Genomic DNA, 11,315 nt, shown 5'->3' on the forward strand with positions numbered 1-11,315 from the left:
ATTTTCTTGTATTGTAAGATGAAACTTTTTTGAGGCCCTCTCCAACCTAAACCTCTGGTACAGGAAAACACTGTAATCTTCCCAGATTAACTGTACTCAGTGTAAAAGACCAGAAAGAAGCCACACAGGACATCATTACAGAAACCTCTTCTGCCCACCTGTAAAATAACCTGCTTAAAGAACCCAGCTTAACGAGCCACTTAATTACACACCCCATCTACCATGCAGGTTCCAGGGCTCAGTTGGTTTTAACTCCTTTGTAAAACTAAAAGACAAACCTTTGGCTTTTATCTTTCAATGTGCACATGAAACCTCATTTCCTAAGCCCAGCTTTGACTGAAACGGTACATACATGTTTTGATGTTGTTTTATGTTGAAACACAAACTGAATTAAGGAGGGGGGAGTTCGTCATAGCGGTGTTTCATGCGGGTCATCCCCGTGGTAACCATTACTGTAATGTACAGTAGCTAGGCCTGAGGGATAATGAGATGTTTGTACTTATAAAACCCCTGTGGCTTACTGTAATGATGTGGCTGGCTAGCTATGTGAATCAAATTACCTCACAGAAGTGTTTCAAAACTCAAATGTTCTCTACAAACGCCTATACTATACGGGCTATTGCAAAAAAATATTTGCATACTTGTAAAAGCATAAGATAGTAGGATATTAGAATCCTTAAACATTGATGAGTCAGTTTTAAAAATACTTGTGATTTCCATTGTAACTTAATGTAAGTTTTTTTTCCACTTGTTATTTCAGCCACCTGTTGTAGTCAGATGATTTTGTAGACAAATATATGTTGAAGGTCATATTCTAAATATGCTCCTATGTGGATGATTAAGCCAAAGGTATTGACAAACCAAGCATTTTAATCACCTTTCGTTGTCCTCAAATAGCCCTCAATATAACAGTGAGAGGAGGTCATTTATTGTGAACACTTACATGGTACATTGAATGGGATATATAGAAAGATATGTAGATGGCCTTGTATACATACATTTTGTATACCATTATCAATGTTTCAAAAAGCAAACTTCAACTAAGATCACTAAGTTTAGCCCTTTGCTTTTAAGACCTTAATAGCCTGTTACACTGATAATGACATAAAAAAATGAATTCCTGGAAATTAAAACCTATCTTTCTGAGAGTCGTAAAACCATCATCATGTCTAACTGTTGTCCCCTACTCAACACAGAGTATTGGTATCATCCTCAACACTGCATGGCTAAAGGCAGCTCTTCCCTTAGTGGTTGCCATGGTAACTAATATGCAGTATGAAGCATATGTCAGACTCCGTACTTATGTTCTCCTAAGCAGGCCTTATTTGGCAGCCACAGATGCGTGAAGTGCTCTAGGATTACCCACGATGCAAGTGTAACCAGTACCTGGATATATCTGTGGGTTTTAACAACAGGATGTGGGGCATTGACTCCTGTTGACTACAGCTCTGTAACCAGTCAAAACACTTTCTCATCAGTATTTTAGGTAGGATACTTTCGTGGGCAAGTCTGTTATTACTTGAAGCATTTTGTAAGCTCTTCTAAGGAATACATCCGTTTCTAAATCTGTGAATCTAGAGAAAAAAACAAAGGATGCTGAACAATAAGAAAGGTAAGTCTTGATATGCTATCATCATATGCTTACCCTGAAAAGACTTTTATTTGCATTTATGATTAGATTTTAAAAAATAACTTTATGTTTGGCTCCAAAATTTTTGCTCCTCCAATCTCTTACCTGTACAAAATGTACATATGATATTCCTATAAGCTGGGAGATTTAGTATAGATAAAGCACAAAGTACAATTTGTGTATTACAATTAGAATCCATATTTGTTTGTCCATATAGTCACATTTTATACACATGTATATATATATGTATATTCATTAGTCCAAAAATTTGTAATATTTTCCAGTATTTCTTGTATTGTTGTAATGAAGTTATGTAGTGAATTAGGGTTGGTTCCAGTAAGTGATATGCTACTTGTGTTGTGTGAATCATCTGCATGGCCAGTAGACCAGAGTTGTGTGTACAGTGTACCATGTGTGATATCCAGCCTCTGGTTACCTGTGTGGAACAGCAGTAGGCAGGTGTGCAGCTAAGGTTACTGTTATTCTGATGGCAACACACAAGACTCAAAATACTGGTCAGGACTTTACTAGACTTCAGGCTGGATCAGTTATCACGGGAGGAGACGAAAGGTCGGGGAAATGTACCTGTAGATTGTCTGCATTAATGATAATTAAACTGTGGTATCTTTCTCATTAATCAAGACATCACGAATTTAATTAAAAAATGGAGATAAAGATTGATATACAGTTTGATATACTGACATGCTTTTTGTGAGATTGCTAATTATAGAATATGTGACATTTGCATAAAATGGCATCCAATTGCAGGGCTCGAAATACTGGGTGCATGTGCACCCAAAATTGGAGCTGTGCACCCAAATATTTTCTTAGGTTTTTGTATGTACAGATATCAAAGGATACGAGTATATAACATATTCTTGACATCTAAGTTAGAAAGAGGATGGAAATGTCTGTCATGGTACTTGTTTAAGAATTTGATAGCTTGTAACTAAGTTTTATTATTTAAGTTATTACTTAGATGGTGCACCCCAAAAATTTTTAGTGCACCCAATTTTTAAGCTGGGTGCACCAGTGCAGTGCACCTAATCCCAAAAATGAATTTCGAGCCCTGAATTGTTTAGGCCTAGGAAAAATGTTGTGTTTCCTGTTTCCCTACGTACCTAGTCCCTACAAAAACCTGCCAACCCTAGACTTTTATTGGGGGGGGGGGGGGGGGGTCACATGGCTTCCTACTGGCCTTACCTTGTTATGTGAAAATGTATTATCTAGCTATCTGCCTGTCCAATAAAGATACTGTCCATGTTTTCCTTGCTGGGATACATCATACAAGGCTCTTGACTTGTGTATCATTGCTGTTTGTGTTGGTGGGAATATTGACTAAGGGTTACTTTATAACGTGTCTGTAGATAGTGGTTCTGCATACAGATTTGTACAATGCATGGTCATGAAAGTACTAGTAGGTTATGGTTGGTGATAGTAATACCCTTTTTTCATTACTAGTAACAAGGCTGAAGACTACATGTACAGTTGGCATTCAGCAAACATTGGTGGTATTTTAGTCAATCAAAGTCTCTTGTTTATCCTTTTGCTTTAGGGCATAACCAGGAATATCTAAATTCTAATGTTAGAAAACCCATTTCTGTCTTACGTCTGATTGGAAAAACCAAGACTCTCAAGTAGCTTTGCATTATGCATTTGTATGTATAATCATGGGAAATGACGTCAATGATTACAGATTCTTGCACTAGTTTCAAGTACATACAATGTACAGTTATGACTTTCTTGATACCGAGAATATTTCAGTCTAACAGATATAATCTTTGACCATTAATGAAAGGTTTTCCAATTTGTTGATGCTCTTAGCTGCTTGGTTACATGTACTTCATTGCTTTTTAATTCTAATCCTAGACATAAACTAGCATACCTTACGAGATCTAAATCTCCTTACAACAAAGCAATGTGAATTCTCAGTGCCAGGTACGTGGCCAGGTATGTGTTCCTGTCTAGTCCAGCTGACATTTGTGATTGACACATTTGTACATTTGTTAACCTCCAGATGTTACCTCTGACTTTCAGGCTCTAATAGCTCCAATAGAATCTTGCTGAAAGGAATGGCCTTGTAGCTACACTGCTGTTCTTTACAATTGTTATAGAGGAACAGAACCAGACGAAACAACATCTGCAGTCTTTTCTTCTCCCAATCAATGAACAGAAGCAGAATTTCAACACATGTTTTTCTATCATGCTGGTGTTAACCAGTTTAGGATGCTTTTTGCAAAGAGCAGAAACTTAAAAACAAACAATACAACCATACAAGCCTAAACGTGTTATTTTTTGTAGCATTCATTGTTTTCCTCAGTTTGGGTAATAAATGACCTTAGATCTTGCAATTGGATTGGGTAGTGACTAGATACATATAATGTAATAATGTGGCATAGCATAAGTCTTCTAATAACGACCTGGCAACACAAATCTTGCCGGCTCCCAGCGCTCCACTTCCTTTACCAACAACGTTATCTGCCTAACCAATCAGCAATAGCGATAACGGGGTCGTGCGGAAAGTTGTGATTTCTGACCCACCACTCAGCAAACACTGCTGCGACCGATCAAACAGTGAAGAGTCATTGAGGTGGTTGTTGTAGGATGGTAGGGACGGCCATGGGGAGGGTCCTGGTGTGCTAGTTGTGTTGGTGGGTCTCACAATGACATGGAACAAAAAACAGCTCAACGTAAAGGTAGGCACTTGTAGTCTATCTGTAGTTCAGGTGTTGATCCTAGACCAGGTGTTATGTGTAAGTGTTTAAAGAATAAGAGGAAATAGAAATATCATTGGGCGCACATGCATGTATGTCTGCTGCTGATTGGAATTGAAATATGGCAGCAACATTTTACATGTTGGTAAAATGTCATAGAGGCATGGACTATAGAATGTCCTTGGTCTGAAATAATGTCACTAAAATTAGTTAACCTCTCTTGCCAGTACTAGGCTATGGTGTGTTTTAGTAATGGTATTGTGAGTAGGCCGTAGTGACAAAATATATGTTAGAGGGTTTTAGTTTACATCCTTCAAAACAAGCAGAGTAACTAAGTACTAGACTTGTTTTGTTTTGTTTTGCCACATTTCCAAACATGCTTTTAGTTTGTGCTGTAAGGTTGGACAAATTTAGACAGCAGTTTGATGATTTGATCTTAATTTTAAGTTTTATATATATAGAACCTTAGCATGCTTCCAGGTACATATCATTCATATTAAACTTTCTGTGGAAGATTAGTATTTGGCTAAATAGACAATATAAGAATCCTAGTGGGCCCTAAAGATGAAATAAAAAATCTTCTCTTGTATAATGTAATTGTAATTGAGAATGTCTGCCTTTCACTGTTTCAGTAGGCCGACTAGGAGCTATGGTAATACAAAAGTGAAATAGTAGACTCCTTGGCACCAGTTCAGCTTCCAGAGCCATTGTTCCTGCCTTTGTTCCACTCTTGCCCTTGACTTTCACTAGCAGGAAAATCAATGTCAGCTGAATACATGGATGCTTTCTGAAGTATAGATTTTCTGTAGTCCTGCAAATAACCAAGAATTTGCATGTATATAAAATTCTATGAAGTACTATGTGCACTCCACACGAAGGACCCATGGCAGTTTTGGGTAAACTTGGATTTATACCAAATCTTGCCAAATATTAGGAAATCCAAATCTTTACCCAGGAAACTGGTATGTCCAGACTTTGGGTTGGTCTCTTAACTGTTTACGGAGTACGCACTGGTTCATGGTATCATAATTCTTCTGGTATTACCTTTTAATGCAAGGACCTGTATAACTTTGAACTACATGTATTTATTGCAAGAAGCAAATATGTTCTGTACCTATGTCTATACTCATTGTCTAAATTTCCTGGTATTCACAGTGTTTACCACATCATGTAAATGTAATATCGTCTGAGTGAAAGTGGATTCAAACTCATAAATCTTCCTTTATTCCCCCGGGTCCCATAAATTACGTCCTGATCACACTTTCCCTCTATAAACAGGTGGTCCCAGCTCAGATTACATCTGCTTTCATTAACAGGTGAACTTCTGGACCCCTCATTATTAACCCTCACCCTACTGCCTGACCTGGTGACCAATAAAAACTTGATGCCAGAAGGCTATCTTAGGAAGTTGAAGGTTAAACAGTTCCACCTGTTAAGTCTTTCATGTTTGAGAACATGTTAGTCGTACAAAGTACATGTAGTATTATGTGTTTTGTTCGTGTAGTTACTGTGTTACACTGTCATATGAAAATTGAATATGGTACATGTATTTACAAATTTTGGTCCTGCCATTCCAATTTTTCAGCATTTAGTCAAACTCCTCTACAGTGAAAACTACAGATCTTGTTTGAATTTAAATATTTGAACTATTCTGGGTAGATGCTGGTTACACCCATGAACAAGTGTAATTGATTCTAATAGATACAGCCAAATAGAAGAAACAGATTTGTCAACAGGAAATGTCAGTATTTCTGACCTGTCCCTAAGAAAACACACGGATTGCTAACAAGCTTTCCTGCCACTGCCAGACACGGTCCTTGATAGGACTAAAAAGGTTAGTCCACTTGAGCATTAGTGGCCACAGACCACATCATTAGCCATTGTGTGGTGTGATGTTTGGAGCAGGCTTGTGCCGTAACCATGGAGACTATTGACTCTCTTTATGGACCCCTGACTTGACCCCTGACCTGTGGGCGGTACATTTGGTAGAACCACTTCAGCATACTGAAAAGGGCATTGACCTTCAGATCATTATTTTAGTGGCCAATTCTACTAGATAAAAAAATGCCATAATGCATTATTTCAAGTCACAAGAAATATAAGGAATTCATTAAAAAAACTCACTGAGTGACAATTTCGAGGAGAATTTATTAGTGTCAAACCTCTTCTTGCAATTTTGCTAGAAAAAGACAACTTTTCTATGAATTATACATTATAGAATAGTGTGTTTGCAATTGGCGTAACGCTTACATTACAAGGAAGATGCATGAATATGAACAGGAAGAGATTTTATTGTGTTATACCTGCCAATGTAGGTAGACATTTACATGAGGCTGTAATGTAGCCTCAGGTCTTCAATTGCCTGAATACACTTAGAAGTCAAAACCTGTTCCCACCATGCAGGTCCGACCAAGAAGTTCCTGTACCGAGGTCCCAACAGACCAGCTGAGGAAGACGAGGATGCTCACCCAGACTTCCCTCCGCGGAAACGCTCCATTCCTACAGGTGGGTCTCATCAATTAACCCTTTCCTTGCCGAGGCTGTCTTTGCCACCAGACATGTATTGAATACAGGCTTGGGCAGTTGGGAAAAGGTTAAATAATGGAATCAAGTATTGATTTCTAAGTTAGTTGTAAACTCTAAATTTTACTTGTTTACTACTGAAGAATATTTATTGTGTGCTGAAGATAATGTGTAACCATCAGATGAAAGCTCCTTGGTGAAACAAAGTCTGTTTTCACTGCCTTTATAGGAAGCTTTAATTGTGGATACCACAGGTTATGCATATAGAATAGATATATAACAGCTATAGAATAGATATACATGTATATGAGCTACATTTTGTATATTTCTGTGAAAATATTTATTCTCTTTTTGCTGTAGGTTTTGATTTTGACCTTGATGAAGTGTGGAGTATAAAGAAGAACATCCCCATCCCTCCCCGCACCCCTCGTGGACTGGGCAGTCAGGTGGGCACCAAGATCACCTCTACAGGGTTCTACTCAAGACATACTAATGTGAAGAAAGGTACGTTCTCCATGTTTGAGAAGATTAACCGTAAACCTTCAAATATTTTGTGGATTTTATTTTCAGAGGGACTTCTCCACAGCAAATACATGTAAATTGTATGTCTGTCCAATGTATTACTACAGTAACTGTACTACATAATTGTTTCAGTTTAGAATATAAAACAATCCAAAACCTCATTTTCCCTAATACCTGCAAAATAATACCAGCAGAAAAGTAAGTCAATATACAGTATTAGTGTGTTTTGTACAACTTGTGAAGCTTTACCAGAACCAGTCTTTTCATGAGCAGTCATACCTATAACCTAACAAGGCACAAACATGGCATCACATTCTGCTAATGGCAAAGTAAGTAAAGTGCCTTTGTGTTGTGGGACTGGACTACGTCTGATGTTGACAGTAGGAGTCGGTCTACAGCACCACAGTTTGGGATGAACTAGACTGTGTCTTTACATTTTATGCTTGTGGGGCTTGTATATTGGATTTCAGTATTTTCTTTAAAAGGAGGTGGCATGTACTTGTTTACCACATCAGTTACCTTGAAGTTCATCTTTTTTTTGTTCATATTCAAAGAATTTTTGTAGGACTTTTCTGGTGAGGTTTTAATTAGAAGTTTAGAATTTTTTTAGAAACTTTAAGACACCTGCACTGTTTGATGTGCTGGAGGCAGATGACCTGATTTCTATTACCCAAACACGAGCGACGAATTGCAATTTATTTACAACAACAAGTTGTCTCCTTTGTGTACCGATGTCTGCCTTTGAGGCCTGCGTATACATCAGACCGCGTACATGCGGTGGTAAAACAGAACACGACAAACCACCCCACCTCCTTTCAGACGCTTATTGTACGTCGCTGAATACTTCATGTTGCCATCCAAAACAGTCCCGTTTTACCGTGCGTAACACAACACCTCGTGTACAGTCACATGATCTCGTTTGCGACGATCTGATCTTCTTTAGAGGCCAAAGCTTGTTTGTTTACGCTCCAGGTAAACACGTTGTGTTTTGTTAGCAACTCTCCTCAAACTTACTACACCATGAAGACCTTTTCCTTCAGTTTCCAATTCTCAAAGACATTGTACTCTGTCTTGGTGTCACAAGCCTCAAAGATACTGCAAGTCCTGACCCCAGGTCTTTTAAAACATCTCTTCAGCGCTTCTATGTACAGTGGCCAACCATTGTTAGTGCACCAGGATTCCATCTTGGTGGCATTCTCTTGTCAGTATTCTTTACAAAGAGGGTATTCAGTTATTTGATTACTCGGTAGGTTTGTCTTTCATGTGAGCCACGCAGGCCTCACAAATGACTTGGTCTGCTCTAATCCCTGCTTTTATGGTCCATCAATGAGCCTGTCAGAGATATGATTGATGTGATTGACAAGATGTCATCCATCCGTCTTGACTGATATATATCCTGTATCGTATCTTGTATTGAAAACCATTTAGTGTGTAATATTTTGTCCTGGTGGTTAACGTTAATTGTCCTGATAGAAAAATATTGACTCTTGTTACAAAAAAAAATGTACGTGTGTTTTTCCTATAAATGAACTGAGAAGTTCACTTTAATAAGTGATTAGAATTCCAGACAAGTAAGGCAAGAAACTGATTTTATAGATGTTTCTAAGAGGTATTATTCTAGCAACATGACAGAAAGTTACACTCATGTCATATCATTTTTATATTCTACAGATGCAAAGCCTGACCCACTGGGGATGGGAAACACTGGAAGAACAGGCCTGCTGAAAGCTCAAGGTAAACTTTGAAATGGCAACTGTTTATTCTTATTCAATGTATAGCAACACACCTACGTAAAACACCTTATAGCTGTATGCAAATAGCTTTTGACAGCTCTATATTTTAGATTGTTTGGTGATATGATAGTGCATATGTTTGATACTGCGTAATAAGAATTTATGTTTTTTATCCCTGACAGAAACAACTCCTACATGGAAATCTCGGTCTCCAGGGTTTGGAGGACAGCCGTCACCAAGAGGGAGTGCGGACGATGATTTTGACTTTGACGATGACATATTTGGTCCACCCACTGGTTCAAAAACGACCAACCATATGGATAGAAAAAATGCAGGATGGAAAGGGTCATACGGGCTTTAGAACAAAACGAAAAACTTCTAAAAAGTTTGTTATGATCTTGATAATCTGCAACTGATCCATGACATTGATGATTCTTGTATAATTACAGATTTCATCATCTTAGAATTAGATGTATCACATTTCTTTCAGTGCTTGATACCTTACTTTACTCAGAATGAATTCAACTAGTATTGCTTACATTGACTACACTGATACAATGAAGGGATATTCGTTTGTACCAGTTAGGATTATTGGCTGATTTGTTAATCTAAAGAATAAGATGAATTCAGAAACTTGCAATAAGAGTTAACTAGATATCAATTATATGAAAAGGTTATATCACCATGGTAACAGCTATATTAACCAATAGAATTTTCCCTCTTTGAAATTGGGCAATCTGATTGGTTATGGCTTAAAGTTCATGTCATCTTTGAGGGCATTTTTTGTTTGTGGATGTACTTTGTTCATTACTTGACGATGGGAACACTGTATTTCTACTTACATGTATTGTTTATCTTAATCCATCATTCCTAAACGAACAAAACTAAGCGTCTGTATAATGTATTTTCTTACTGTTGTATCTACCTAAGTGCAGTTATGTAAATATGTAGTAGTTTAGGAAGTAGCAGACCTCTTATTGCTTTAGATATGTTTTTCTAGTCCAAGTGTTGGATATTGTTTGTAAATTATTCTACTGTTGTATATAGTGATACTGGTGAGGCAGATGTACATGTAATTTGCTGTACAGTTTTGCTCTGTATGTAATGTAATCAACCCAAACATTGCAAGATGTTCACTAATTGTTTGAAAGGGTGAAATGGAAAGTTAAGGATATATCCATCCTTAAGGTGGTCTTAAGGTTTAAGAAAAGCTTGACTACTTGAACAATCTTTGTCTCGGCTTTGAATAGTTCCTTTGTTTAAGGGAAGAAATACAGTCAAATGTTCTGTATGAAAGAAAAAAAACTTAGAAGTTTAGAGGTATTTCATCATAGCCCTGTATCGCTGAATAGTTTATATATACATGTGTATTTAGCGCTATGCACTAATACAGTTTTGTATGTTATCATGCAGTTTGATATTAAGCACTTCAACATACCAGAGTTTCTTATTATCATTCCTCCTTTTGACATGTTGAAAATTTCTGACAAAAACTGTTTGAATGGAGTTGAGTCATAATTCTAACATTTCCGTCCAATGTTTTGAGGTCGCACCATGTTGTCAATAAAGTCTTTGTTGAAGCACATCTGATGTCGTGTCACTAACACTTTAAACAAACTTAGTTCCAATCCAGTTTTGAAATTGTGACATTTGCACATAAGATGTTAGAGATGCCTGGTAATCTATGCCTTTGTAGTTATCCGGTCTTTGGCGTCTGTTTTGTCAATACTAGACACAGGAGTGGTGGTAGAGATCCCATTGCCACAATAGTGATGTATGCTTGGCTAGTAAAGAGTACTTTCATTCAGAAAATACATTCCTCTCACTTAACTTGTCAATAAGGTGTGCCAAAGAAACCAAAGGAATTTTTCTGATGTTTAGAAGATACCCCTGTGGTTCCACAACAAGCTGCTAGGGGGACCAAGCCAACTTTTTTCTCACATCAAAACCTAGCTGCCACCAAAACATCAACACCACAACATGCCCAGGACAAAAGATTTAAGAAATGTAGGATCTGCACAGTGCGAAGGTCATGCACTAGCTATCGACCTTGACCTTCGTCTTACCCACGTATCAAATATTATCACAATCCATCCAGCGGTTCTGCAAAAATATTCGGAAACAAGGCAGAAACACAGACGCCCAAAACAATACCTTTCTTTTTCATGGAGGTAACAAGTACGAACAACAACA

General features: G+C 37.6%; 1 protein-coding gene across 3 annotated transcripts in view; it reads left to right on the forward strand.

The window, feature by feature from the left end:
* Nucleotides 1-10,707, forward strand: part of LOC118423216 — a 12,508-nt gene extending 1,801 nt beyond the window's left edge. The window contains exons 1-5 of one of the 3 annotated variants that reach the window (XM_035831284.1): nucleotides 1,457-1,612; nucleotides 6,748-6,849; nucleotides 7,228-7,371; nucleotides 9,061-9,123; nucleotides 9,305-10,707. In XM_035831284.1, coding sequence (XP_035687177.1) covers nucleotides 1,594-1,612; nucleotides 6,748-6,849; nucleotides 7,228-7,371; nucleotides 9,061-9,123; nucleotides 9,305-9,483 — 507 coding nt within the window. In that variant the 5' untranslated portion in view covers nucleotides 1,457-1,593 and the 3' untranslated portion in view covers nucleotides 9,484-10,707. Of the gene's footprint in view, nucleotides 1-1,456; nucleotides 1,613-4,172; nucleotides 4,327-6,747; nucleotides 6,850-7,227; nucleotides 7,372-9,060; nucleotides 9,124-9,304 lie in introns of those variants that run through there. The other 2 variants (XM_035831283.1, XM_035831281.1) reach the window with 2 other exon arrangements.
* Nucleotides 10,708-11,315: the final 608 nt, after the last annotated feature.

This window comes from Branchiostoma floridae, chromosome 9 (assembly GCF_000003815.2).
Source record: "Branchiostoma floridae strain S238N-H82 chromosome 9, Bfl_VNyyK, whole genome shotgun sequence".
In the NCBI taxonomy this organism is placed as follows: domain Eukaryota; kingdom Metazoa; phylum Chordata; class Leptocardii; order Amphioxiformes; family Branchiostomatidae; genus Branchiostoma; species Branchiostoma floridae.